At 37.9% G+C, this 13,974-nt stretch overlaps 1 protein-coding gene across 2 annotated transcripts in view; it reads right to left on the bottom strand.

The window, feature by feature from the left end:
- ARFGEF1 (ADP ribosylation factor guanine nucleotide exchange factor 1) overlaps nt 1–13,974 on the bottom strand; it is an 81,144-nt gene that overhangs the window by 45,178 nt on the left and 21,992 nt on the right. For both annotated transcript variants that reach the window (XM_029068347.2, XM_029068348.2), the window contains exons 2-9: nt 12,206–12,236; nt 11,495–11,651; nt 9,681–9,827; nt 7,624–7,803; nt 4,228–4,504; nt 3,445–3,558; nt 2,364–2,539; nt 685–818 (exon numbers count right to left, since the gene is read on the bottom strand). In XM_029068347.2, the coding sequence (XP_028924180.1) occupies nt 685–818; nt 2,364–2,539; nt 3,445–3,558; nt 4,228–4,504; nt 7,624–7,803; nt 9,681–9,827; nt 11,495–11,651; nt 12,206–12,236 (1,216 nt within the window). The remainder of the gene's footprint in view (nt 1–684; nt 819–2,363; nt 2,540–3,444; nt 3,559–4,227; nt 4,505–7,623; nt 7,804–9,680; nt 9,828–11,494; nt 11,652–12,205; nt 12,237–13,974) is intronic.

The raw sequence follows: 13,974 nt of genomic DNA, 5'->3' as shown, positions 1-13,974 counted from the left end.
AACAAAAAAAACAAGACTGCAGTTGTAGACAAATCCTAAGAGTCCCTCTTTTCTCTTTCCTTTATCATTTTATTTTACCCAACACCTTACTTTGGAATATTGGCAATACTAGTCAACCCCCCTATATCTTTTACTTCCCAATATGAGGTTTTCGCTGAGAGCTAAGGAGTCAAGAGATCAGCTCTCAAAGGAAGAATTTGTCTGCTACTGTTTCTGGCTATGGACCTGAAGGTGCAAGATAGGTGCTCTGAAAATAGCTCAAGACAAAATGTCAGACCCCAGAGGATTATTTTGAGTTTGGGAGATATTAAATGAGAGTTCTTTCAAGCTGGGAGAAGTTGTGAGTCTAGTTTCCAAACTTTGGTTGAATACTAAACCTTAAAGCACAGCTGTGAATAAAGAGAAACAAACTTGGCTAACAATGCTTTGCAAAGGCCAAATAGGCTTTTTATCTCATCATTTGATACTTCTGAAAGGTCCTTCCCTTTCTAACCTAGAGCCTATTGTAACAAACAACACACTGATCACTTCAGTGTGCAATGATTATAAAAGGTGTTCTAATCTCTAGGCAGACAAGGATTTTAATCCAGTCTCAAATATTGTTAGAGTTCCAACTTTTTGATGTTTCTTTTTGTTTTTTAAAAAACTCCACCTACCAAGAGGAAAATCATTCATTTTGCTTACTTTGGATCTGGTGGTCCATCAGACAGTGGCTTCATTGACAGTTTACACAATGACCTGAATACTAGGAAGGCATCCTTCTGTAAAATGTGGGAGAATTTAGCACCAGGGGAAGGTCCTGAAGAATTTCCAGATTCCTAAGAAAGTTAAATATACCATCAGAATACAGATGATCACCAATGAAAAACTTACTATTTTCAACCAACAGAATTTGTGATACCACCTAGAAAACATCAGAGTTACAGGGAAATTGTAATGAATTGTTTCTTTTTGACTGAGAAACTGAGAATGCCTGGGAAATTTTCTGACTTCCAGATGAGTCCAGGTATTATCATCCTGGCCCTCGCTCTGAGGTGAAAAGAGGGACTCTTGTTCTTCCCTGCAGAAAGAAATCTCAGAAGAGTTGATTTGCAACAACTAACCCAATTACTCTGGGTTTTACATTTGGGTTATCACTATCCGAGTATACACGCATTTATTTAGTATAGCTGCAACGGTCTGAGACTCTAAAGACAAGTTAAAAAAAATTCCACCATTAAGATTACCACCACTTTCTCAAGCATGTATCTTGGGGACGGCTGAAGGAAATTAGCCAGCTCTCACCTATTCACTCCACAGAAACAAGACTCTTTTACAAAGTTTATAGAAGCATAGTGTTTGCTCTCAGATTAACAGCTACTCCACTTAGTCTCACCCTTTACCATTCACCACTCTTGCCTTTAAAGGTTCTCTCCCTCAGCAACCCCCAATATTCCTTAAGGCCAACCATTCATTCAGCACCCCAAAAACAACACCTGTACACTTCTCTCAATTATCATTTGTGCCTCATGTCTAAGAAATGCTTAAGAATTTGAGGGGAGACAGAGAGTGGTGGCGACCTTTTTTAAGCTTTGTCCTCCACTGGGATCATTAAAATAATCATTACCCCGCTCAGACTGCCATTTGTCAGCTCTACCCAGCCCCAAATCGTCCAGTCCCCAAGCCCAGGCCTTTGGCTGGCCCACCTAAACCACAGGAACATAGCATTTTGGGGTCCAAACGATGTTCTCTCCAAGCCTCACTTCTGGGTGGCACTTCTGTGCCCACTGGTGATTTCACACTTGTAAGGTTTTCTCATTGTCTCACCAGCAGACCAGAACAATTATCTATATATGCAAAGTTCCATGTGTCCAATCCCTCAGTCCAAAAAAAAAAAAACCAAACAAAAAACTAATCTGGGAAGCCCACAGGGCTGTTTGAAACTTTCCCAGGCCCAACCCTTGCTATTTTCGTACAAGGGCCAGCAATCGGAAAAAAGAATCCCATTCAAGTGAGGCAACTTTTCAAGGGAATCATGAAACAATGGTAGTTTTGACTGGAAGTGGAAGAGGACCCCTACCATGCTGTATTTAACCTAAACCAGGAGGATAGAATATGTGATTTTTTTTTAAAGTCTCTCCAGGCTTTTGACTCTAGCATTACTCCTCAATCCAGATCAAGAACTCTATTTTCATGAGTAAAGCGCTGATTTACCGTCATCAGTATCCTATAATTACCTTCACATGCTTCAGTCAAATATGAGAAACATTCAGCAATCTTGATTAAATAATAGTAAACACCACAAATAACAACACCACCTTTTATCTTTGAGGGGGTTCAGCCTACACTGATTTGTAAGATACATGGAATTCTTCCATTTGTACCTGAGTGTCATTAGAAGAGACAGACAATCTGTCATCAGGTAAGGATGGTGTATAAGCAACAGAAATTGGTGTCCCTGGAATTCCATTTGCTTGAATATTTTCATTGTCGCTACCATCCTCTAAGATTCCAATAGTACATTCCACATTTCCACTTTCAGCAGTCCCTTCTCCCATACCTAAACCAATGGAAAGAGTTAAAAAGTCAAAATGGGTTCATTTTAAGGAAATTTCAAGCTAGGACACAGTTAAACGAAAAAGCACCTAATGAATCATATATTATGAAATTCAATATTCAGTACAACACATTATGAAAAAACTTTCATTACAGGAATATTTACCCAAGTGAATTTCTGTAACATTTAATTTACTCCAGCAGCTAGTGAAAATCATGACTGTGATAAAATATTATAGGGAATTAACCAAGAAGGGCATAAAAATCTGCTAATTTTGATTTTAAATTACCGCACATTTTTCAGGGTTACAAACAATACAGACATTTTCTTAAATAAGCATCCATAATTTTTACTGCCTATAAATTGCTTATAATATTAAAGTACACTATCAAGAGAAAAAAATTAACAACCATATAAAAACTTTCGAAGACTGATCAGCAGGACTATAAACTAACACTAGTTAAATAATTTAGGGTCACTTATACCATTTCCAAAAGTGAATATTATATGGGTTCCTCAGGGACAGGAAGTGAATCCCCCGATTAGACTGTAAGCCCGTCAAATGGCAGGGACTGTCTCTATCTGTTGCTGACTTGTTCATTCCAAGCGCTTAGTACAGTGCTCTGCACATAGTAAGCGCTCAATAAATACTATTGAATGAATGAATGAATGAATGAATGAATGAATGAAAGAAATGATTGACTACTCATCATAAACCACAGTTTCGTTAATCTACTTTCTTTCCCTAAATAGATCTCAATGGCTAACCAATCCACCAAGGAAATTTGAGGGAGCTTCTACTTTTACCATTTTATTACATAAGGTTACCCATAATGACTTCTTTTTATAATCAGATCATGCCTTACAAAGCAAGAATGGAAGAGCTAGTTAAAAATGGAACGTGATACCTCCAACAACTACGTTGACCATTTCTTGCACAACGATCTGCACAATGTCTTGTGCCTTATCTTCACATTCATGGTTTTCTTCATCGTATATCTCCACATCATTTTTAGAAAGTGCTTTAAAATAAAAAAATGTATTTGAGTGATTAGTGGAAAATTACAAATGTTGAATTTTTGTTGCAAGCATAAAACAAAAATAAGGCTTTAATAAATGATGGAAGGATTTTTATACCAGACAAAACCTTAAGAGGAAAGGAGAAAAATGAATAGTCATATAATAGAAACTACAATTACAAATCTATTTGATTTCAAAAGTGAAGAATTTTAAATAGCATTCTATCTTCAAAATATTTAATGAAAGGGGAAAAGCAAGCTTCAATAGATTCAAAGTATTCAACATATTCCTATTCAGGTATATAAATTATTTAAGGTCTCTTCTCTTTGATAAAAGAGAATTTGTCTTGTATATGAGAGCATATGACAAGAAGATAAACTTAATTTATTAATCTCATTTTAAATTATGTAGCCATCAATGGTATTTATTGAGCGCTGTGTGTGGAACTCTGCACTAAAAGCTTGGGCAAGAACACTACAACGGAGTTGGAAACCAAGATTCCTGCCCCCAAGGAAGTATCCAAAATAAGTGTGGCAACAAGCTGAAAGGTTTTCACCAACTGAATGTATTTTTATTAACATGGAAAATCTAGGTTTCTCTTTAGTTATACAGGCCCCAACATTTTCATCCCTCCAACCCACTTCCCTCAAATGCCCTTCCCCAAAGATTACTTTCTGCTGCAGTGGCCTGATCAGCTTCAGTCTGTTCGTTTTCAGCACTGGAAAGATCATATCCGTTTTCTGGTTCGGTATCATCATGAAGATTCTTATCCACATCATTTGTTTGGTGGTCAAGTTCTCCTTCGTGGTCTTGAGCTAAATGATCGATAGTCTGAGGTGGCAGATGTCTCAGCTGAGGCGACTCAAGCTCATGATGGCTTACTGGAGACTGCAGTAGATGGTGCTGCTGTCGGTGGCGTTCTTTTTCCATTTGTTTAGCCTCCTGCAGCTGGAAAGGAGGACATTAATGACTATTCTCTGTAAACTAGAATGGGAAAATGAGAAGCAGCTTGGCCTACAGGAAAGAGCACAGGCTTGGGAGTCAGAGTACCTGGGTTCTAATCCCACCTCTGTGACCTTGGACACATCACAATTTCTTTGGCTCAGATTCCTAATTTCTAAAATGGGGATTTATTTCATGCCCTCCCTCCTCTTCAGATTGTGAGCCCCCCATGTGGGACAGGGACTGTGTCCAATCTAATGACTTGTACCTACCCCAGGGCTTAGTACAAAGTAAAATCCTTAACAGTATGATCTGCTTTAAATAATTTGTAACCTAGGAATAAAAATGCATTTTCCCTTTTGTATATGGAGGGAGAGAAGACTGAAATGGTTGACAATATTTTTCTCCTGGGGTGGATAAATAACAATAAAGGAACTAGTAGCCAAGAAATATGCCATAGATTAATGTTAGGAAGACTTGCTACAAAGAGCCTGGAAAAAATCATGAAATGTGTTGATGTAAGAATTGCCACAAAAATACAAATTGTCAGCTCTATGGTGTTTCCAGTGACAATGTACGGATTTGAAAGCTGGACGGTGAAAAATCAGGATAGAAAGTACAACAATCCTTTGGAAATGTGGTGTTGGAGAAGGCTTCTGAGAATATGATGGACTGCCCAAAAAAACGAACACATGGATTTTAGAGCAAATTAAACCAAAGTGGTCTTTGGAAGGCCAAATAACTCAACTTAGATTAGCATACTTTGGACACATGATCAGGAGGACTAATTCTCTGGAGAAGACACTAGTGCTGGGAAAAGTCCAGGGAAAACGTGGACGAGGCAGACCAGCAGCTAGATGGACAGAGATCATAACAACAATAAGGGAAGAACCCTTACAAAGGTTGCGGATTAGGGCAGTGGACAGGATGTTCTGGATAAAGTTTTTCCATGGAGTTGCTATGAATCAGAAACCATTTGAAGGCACTTAATTATAATAACAATAAAATTTTACTAATGGCCAAAACAGGCTTTCCGAATCAAATACTCTTTACTACTATATAATACAACAAATAAATAAAATAATAACTATTTGATTCGGAAAGCCTGTTTTGGCCAATAGTAAAATTTTACACAAAAGGGGAAATACATTCTTACTCCTAGGTTATAAATTACTACAAATAAACTATATATAATTCATATGTCCTAAATAATTGCAAGCAGATGAATTATACGTAGTTTATATACTGAGCTTATATCAAGTGGACCAGACAATGTAGTATTATAATTCAAATTACTCCCAATTTGCACTTAATAATGTTGGTATTTGTTAAGCGCTTACTATGTGCCGAGCACTGTTCTAAGCGCTGGGGTAGACATAGGGGAATCAGGTTGTCCCACGTGGCGCTCGCAGTCTTAATCCCCATTTTACAGATGAGGGAACTGAGGCACAGAGAAGTTAAGTGACTTGCCCACAGTCACACAGCCGACAAGTGACAGAGCTGGGATTCGAACTCATGAGCCCTGACTCCAAAGCCCGTGCTCTTTCCACTGAGTCACGCTGTTCTCACTTGTACTTCAAGTTTTGAATTTTATAAACGTGGGCATTTCACAAGTGGAACACTTCTCAGCAGTGGACTGGTTTTTACTTGCATTAGTATTCATAATATGTAAATACGTCTACGGGAAGAAAGTAGTGGGAAAGTGCTACTTAGGATAAAAGAAACAATAGGCAGAAAAGTCTATTTATTTTTTAAAAGGGCCAAGCAGGCTATTCTTGCCAATTTAAACTGCTAGTAAATCATAGTTTGGATGACATTTAAAATCTGAAGATTGTCTCTGGGTGAATTTTTACATTATACAAGTTTATGGTTACTGATGGACACTCCATTCTACTGGGGACATCTCCCAGCTGCATTTAGGAGATCTGAACTAAATGCATATCTGTAATTCATACTTCACTGGTTTTGGACAGTACCATCCAATATTCTATCCTAAACCTTTCCATATAGTCCTCTCAAATCTCAACAAAGAACTTCAACCAGGTCAAGTCATTTTAATTAGGGATGAAGTGCTTCTCATTATTATGGAAATCTAACATTCTAGGACAGTGAATCCTTTTGTATTTTAAGTTTTTTATAAAATGTATATTTGCCACTTATATGACTAAATCCCCCATTAGAACGTAAGCTCTAGGTGGATAGGACACATACCTTGTGCAGTTGTACACTGGGAGCACATTCTAAATATACTGTACTGCATTCAGGAGATGCTCAATAAATATCCAAACTACTACTACTACTAATAATAACTGTGGTATTTGATAAGTGCTTACTATACGACAAGCACTCTAAGTGCTGGGGTAGATACAAGGTAATCAAGTGGATTAGAACCCACATACTCTGACTCCCAAGCCCGTGCTCTTTCCATCAGGCCATGCTGCTTCCTTACTACTACTAACAAAGTAATAGAAGACAATATTCTTATTAACTAGGAAGGCAGCATAATCTAGTGGAAACGGCAGGGAACCGGAAGTCAGAAGACCTGGGTTCTAGTACCAGCTCTGCCCCTGGCCTCTTGTGAGATTGAAAGCACTTAACTTCTCTGGCCCTACTTTCCTCTTGTAAAATTGGGGCAAATAATACCTGCCTCTTCCTCTCTCACTGGGATACTGTATATGGATTCCATGAGATTAAATAATGTGGAAGGACTTCGGAAAAATAAAAGTGCAAATACAAAAAATGAAGTGTAATTACGACTAGTATCAAAAACTTTATAATTACATAGCATTTTCCTAGGAAGTTCAAAGTGTGTTGAAAACATGAATTCATAGAGCCTGCCTGAATATATATGAGGTGGATGGAAAGTATTCCCATTCTAATTTTGTAAATAGGTAAACTGAAATCAAAGAAATGACCAGTTCAAATTCAGAAAGCAATTAAGCAGTGGAAGTGGGAATGCAGCTAGCAGACCTGTCTTCCAATGTTTACTAAAAGTTATTTCTCGGCATAAGCATCAAAAACTAGTACAATGTACAACAGTTCTTAATTCCTTTTTGAATTTCCACCTCCTTTGGCCAACAACAGTCATTGTGAAAAATTAAATTAAAATATTTGTAAATACTTACTGCTTGATTTTCCATACGTGCAAATATAACATTTAACATTTGAGTCAGAGTGGCTTTGGCTGTGGTTTGATTGATGAGATTTTTGCTTGCTAAATAGATATTGTAACATGTCCTTACAGCTTGCAGCACAGTACCTTCATGAATTTCTATGTGTTGAGATGTTACTGCAGTGAGTAACGCCTAAAAACAACAAAGTTCACAATTAAAACAATTCTCTTTCTGGAAGCATTGGAGCTTTAATCTCAAAAAACAATATCAGTAGCATTTCTGGCAAACACGGGCAGTGAATTACTGTGAAAAGAGAAGTGGGCTTGAAATCTATACTGTTCAATTAACCTTGATACATTAAAAATGGAATGGCAAATAATTTAACAACCAACGTTTCATCACTTGGATAACATGGTGGATTTTTATTTGGTTGAGGCTCTGAATAAACTGCATAGATATTACACTTAAAACATTACACTTCATATGAATTGTGCAGAGTTCAAGATAAAAATAACTTTCATGTGAATTCACAAGTTGCAAGTAAAACAGCACCATATACTTTATGTCAGATTTAAGGAGTTTCTTTGGGATTAAATTGCAAAGTTTCCTGTGGACACAGGACAAAATATTGTGGATTACTGTTTGGGAAAGGGTGTTGTGAAACCTCTGGCTGAATAAAGTATTAAAGGCTATCATTCCTCTCTTTGAAAATTGATATTGTGTCAAAGCAGCTATCAAGTTTCTTCATTTACCGATGTTAATAAATCAAAATTAATGCAAGGAAGTCCTGCCCTCAATAATGGTCTGAGTGGTTTGCTGATTGGGCAGGGTAAGAAAGGCATCTTTATTTAACTTTGACTCGATCCAGTAGCGCAGTGGGAGGTAGCGGGATTCGGGGAGACCCTCGGGGGAGGACATTTCACTGCTGCCAAGTGGAAGGTTTTTCCAACTGTTGAGGGACTAACATAGAGCACAGAGTTGGAAATAGAGCAAAAGGGGGAACCAAGAGAATGTTTGCCTTGGTGGAATGGAGAGCCTCTGGATGAAGGCTAATGGGGAAAGGAAGAAAAAGAAAAATGATTAAAAACAACAACCCACAAAGCCTCCTGGCTTTGGGAACCTTAGCAAAAATGCATGACATCAAAATCATTCAAAATTCAAGATCAAAAAGCAATAACAAATATTTATTTTGCTGATAAAAGCAGGGTCTGCCTCACATGTTACAAAATATCATGGGCAGTTTTATCCCCTTTTAAACCACACATTAAATGAAGAGGAAAATAGGCCTAGAGTGTAGCTAGCCAATCATCATGAAACCAGTCCACTAACAGAAGCATTCTGCAAAGTGCACGGATGGTCTTTGCCCAGGACTGAGGTTCATTAGAAACAATGCTTACTGAATAAACTTCATTAGGCAGATGATTAGAAGCATGTGGGTTATTAAGCAAAGTGGGCATAAAAATAGTCCAAATGACACAAAGAAACACAGCTTCCAAGAACGGGAATAATTGCAGAATTGTTGGAATGTGACTGAAGTACAGAACAAGTTGGAATACAGCAGAAACGCAGAAGCTCTTCCTGCCATGGTATTTGGACAACCCATTAGGCAAAAAAGCAGTCACAAAAAACAGGCTCTAAAAACAGCAGCTGGGGTTGCAAGCCACATACATACACTGGTCCTGGTCTTTTCAGTCACTGAAAAGAGAGTACTGTACTCTCCCAAGTGCTTAGTATAGTGCCTTGCACACAGTAAGCACTCAGATTCCTGAGTTGATGATGAAAATGACAGCTCCAAATCCCAGAAGCTGTACATCTTCCTCAATGAAGAGTGGAAATGTATTGGGAGGGTCCCACAGAAGAAGACAGAGTGAAGCAAAGGTTGACAAATTTGATCTTGATGCCAAAAGCCCAATGAAACACTGACAAGAGTAGCCCATCTAATAATTAACAATCAGCTGGATTTCCAAAGATTCACTATCCGGAAGTGTTTTTATGGCGAGTACTCGGGGATTAGGATTCCTAAAGCATGTGGGAGGCATAAGATGAATTTACTTTAAATAATCAATTACCTTTATTATCTGTAGCTGAACTCCTTCGTCTGTCTGAGGGCCTTGGAAGCAGCCACATATTGTCTCAATAATTCTATCAATTAATTTTTTACCTGGAGCTGTACTATCAGGTGCATTGCCAGTTAAGTGTCCATAGGCAATAAGTTTCTAGGGAGGAAAAACAGGTATATTTTAATTGAAAAATCTAAATAAAAATCTTAACAGTAGAATGCATACAAAGGTTGAATTTACCACATGCTAACTACATATTAAGAATGAGGGAGTGAGGATGTTTCTGAATAATATCAAGGCGGCTCATTAAGAAATGAATGAGACCTCAAATGCCATTTCACAAGACGGTGTCACCAACCAGCTAGGAATACAGTATCTAATTAGGATACATAACTGGCTGGGCAGATGTAGTCATAGAGTAGTAATTAATCAGTGGCTCAACCAAGATTACTGGGGTGTGTCACCCAAGGTCAGTCCCAAAATGGGCTAAATTTGTGGGGGGAGTCTACAGCAGCACACATATTTATTATTGTTGTAGGTTATTAGAATAATGGTTATTAAGCAATATTTGCCAAGCACTATATGGCATGGTGAGGAACGCACAAAAATAATAATAATTACAGTATTTGTTAGGTGCTTACTATGTGCCAAGTACTGTTCTAAGAGCTGGGGCAGATACAGGGTAATCAGGTTGTCCCACGTGCGGTTCACACTTTTAATCTCCATTTTAAAGATGAGGTAACAGGTACAGAGAAGTTAAGTGCTTTGCCCAAGGTCACACAGCGAACGAGTGGCAGAGGCGGGATTAGAACCCACGTCCTCTGACTCCCAAGCCCGTGCTCTTTCCACTAAGCCACGCTGCCTCTCACAAGATCATCCGAATGGACACAGACTCTGTCCCACACGGAGATGGGAATGTATGAGGAAAGAGAAGCTGGTATCTTAACCCCATTTTGCAGGAAAAGCCCTGAGAGGATCAGTGATTTTCCCATGGTCGCCCAGCAGGATGGTGGCAGAATTGGGATTAGATCCTGTGCCCTCTGCATCCTTCCACTATGCCATCTCTTTTTTTTTTTAAACCAGGCAGAGGACTTGACAGGATGACTACTTGAGGTCTCTTCCGATTGAGGTTTATGATCGCAAAAATGCTGGGTTTTAATGTCACAGAAATACCATAACTGAAAATGCCATTCTGTCTTGTATTTGTAAAATCAGTGAATCTCAATCAACAAAGATATCATGACTTGAAGAAAATCTTCAATGTTATGAAATGCAAATTCTTCTAAAAGGAAATCAGAATGCTTCTGAATGTGATGGTTTAACACTGGTCTCCAAAATTACTAGACCTCTGGTAAAGAAATATAAAACAGAACTGAGAAAGATGAAGTTCTACAAGCCACAACTATTATCTACAGTTCTTTTATCCTTATAATGCCTCCTGCCATTATTAACTACCACCACTACAGAACTATTTTGAATTTTTTTAATTTGCAAATATACCTAGTTTACAAAGAGAATACCTTTCATATCCTATTTATTGTCTATGCAGAACTGAATCACCATTTGACTGACTCAAGTGAATCAAAATACTTCAAGGATGAGGAAGGAAAGAGCTTAGGCCAAGGTAAATTTAAAAGACTTACCTCAAGTGGGCACTGTAAACTGAATGGCATTAAAATTAACTATTGCTATTGAAAGAGCTTTATAAGGGGAATTTCTGTATATCTAAAACTGTCCCAGCGAAGTTCGAATCCCCAAATACACTTGGATTTTAAATATACTTCAGAACACGCAGGCTTCTATTAACCAGGTTTCATACACACCTGTAAACAATCTAGAGATGTACTAACAATCCGCGGACATTTAGACTGGCAAGCCAACTCAAATGGTAGGAAGTACTTGTCTGCTTCAATAAAATTTGTCTTTGATTTCACTGGTGGAAGAGTGCTTGAACCAGCTTTTGCTTCTCCATGAGGGGGACTAAACACAAGAGAAAATCATGATTAAAACCCTCCATGTACTACTTTAACAGTGTCTTACTTATATCAAGATATACCTAGAGAAGAATTCACAAGTGATGACCTGCATTATCAATGCAAAATATCCTAACGTATCTATTTGTCCTTATGCTAAATAACATGCCTTTCAGTTACAGAAACCTGATATTGGTGAACATGAGTAAATAAACGTAAATAAGATGTATAAGATAAAAATAATTTCTGACCATCCTGTACTATTTTCAAATGTAATATTCGGTGTGATTGTCATAATTTGAGAAAATATATTCTTGGTTTTCTATAGCTGTATTGCTACAACTGCATTAATAAAGATATTCATTACTCTGACATATAGCTTATAATTTTGATTCCAAAATGTAAGAAAAATCAAGTGGTTGCTATAGAGACTACACGTAGAGAATGCCTTGGCTCAAATTAAAGAAACTAAAATTCATAAACACAATTCACGTTTGAGTTTTAAAAGACAAATGATCAATTTATTCTCAATCAAAATGAAAGGTAAACATTGCCACAAACCTTTGTTTCTCGGTTTCAGCTTTTATCTCCTCTGGAAAAGAAAGATCATATTAGAAATTTTAATCACCAAAGCATCAGTAAAGAAAAGTAACCTGATTACAGTAATGTAAAATTGTGTTTGTTAATTTCTCAGAACAGATGGAAATTGTAGCATGAATATAAATGGACTGAAACTCAATTTGGGGTGACAATTAATGAGCAGGTTTGTAGAAGAATTTCCACAATTTGCCAAGGATGTTAACTTTGAATAATTATGAATATCATTAATGAAATTCATGCACAGCTCTGAAAAAACATCTTCAAATTTGAGTACGAATTTTCACATATATCTATGGGAAAGTATGGAATACAGACTGTGTTCAACCTGATTACCTACTATCTAACCCAAGCATTTATCACAGTACTAGACACATAGGAAGCACTTAAATGCCATTTATAAAAAATACATATACTTCTGAACTGAGATTCCAAGTGTTTTATTTTTCCCCACATGCTCTGATTTAATCAGAAATAAGTATTACACTTGAGTAAATTCACAAACATTTAAGGACCACACTGTCTGAAAAAAATCTAGTTTTTAATGTGCTCAGCTTCCATTACCTTCAACTGGAGCTAGGTGGATGTAGAGAGATACATGGCTTTAAGGACCAGGTACAGAATTTATGCTTACGCCTTCTTGAAATTATGATTTACTGCAGATGAGAAGCCCACCTCTTCCAGGAAGCCTCCATAGATGAAGGTTTTCCTTCTAGACTGTGACCTCCCTCTAGACTGTGAGCTTGTTGTGGGCACAGAAAAGGTCTATTAAACCCTGTTTTGTTGCACTACCCCAAGCGCTTAGTACAATGCTCTGCACACAGTAAGTGCTCAGTAAACATATTTAATTGACTGACTGAATTTACATCTCTGTTGGGTCAGTCCAACTGCCCACTGGTGTTCATTATACCGATTCTCAGTATATTTCACTATCTTCTTTTATCCTGATACATGCTGTACTTACTCATGTAATGTCTCCACCCAATTTTTGGGAAGGAAACAGGTTATTTTGGGTGCCATGGAATTATAAGCAATGCAAACCACAGCCTGGGAGGAAAAGCAGAAGAAAGCGAGGGGCAGGGGAGCAGAGTGCCTGTTGTACACAGGACTTGGGAGAGTACAATAAAAGAGAAGTAGTCTCAAGTGCCTTCTTACAGAACTTCTCCCTTCTTTTAATTTCTCCTTTTTTCCTCTTCTCCTTATTGCTACACTTAATTCTTATATGACCCACTGTAATAAGTTCAATGCTTGTTTTAACCTTACAAAAATTATGCCAAAGGGGGGGGGTAATTATGGGTAATTATGCAAGTAAATGTGTACTACTACTTGTTATAACCCTGTTCTTCCTCCTCCTCTATTACCAAATACTTTTTGTGTTTCTCCCCCATTAGATTTCAAGAGGGCTTTAAAGCTGGGGAAGAGGTGTGATCGGGTAGATTTGAAGGGGGTGGGAAGTTCACAAGGTAGGGGATACAGGTGGGAGGGGGAGGATGAGAAACAGTGAAATGATTCACTTGGGAGGTGTAAAGAACGTGAGCTGGGGAGTAGAAATAGTGGTAGTAATTCTATTTATTGAGCTCCTACTGAACACGCAACGCATTGTACCACGTACTTCTCAATGCGCCGAGAAGCGGCATGTGCTAGTGGATAGAGCACAGGCCTGGGAGTCAGAAGGACCTGGGTTCTAATCCCAGCTCCGCCACTTGATGGTTGTGTGAACTTGGACAAGTTAT

The sequence above is a fragment of the Ornithorhynchus anatinus genome, chromosome 7 (genome assembly GCF_004115215.2).
Source record: "Ornithorhynchus anatinus isolate Pmale09 chromosome 7, mOrnAna1.pri.v4, whole genome shotgun sequence".
Classification (NCBI taxonomy): domain Eukaryota; kingdom Metazoa; phylum Chordata; class Mammalia; order Monotremata; family Ornithorhynchidae; genus Ornithorhynchus; species Ornithorhynchus anatinus.
Note: the sequence above shows the minus strand (reverse complement) of the source record. Positions and strands in the feature narration are given on the sequence as shown.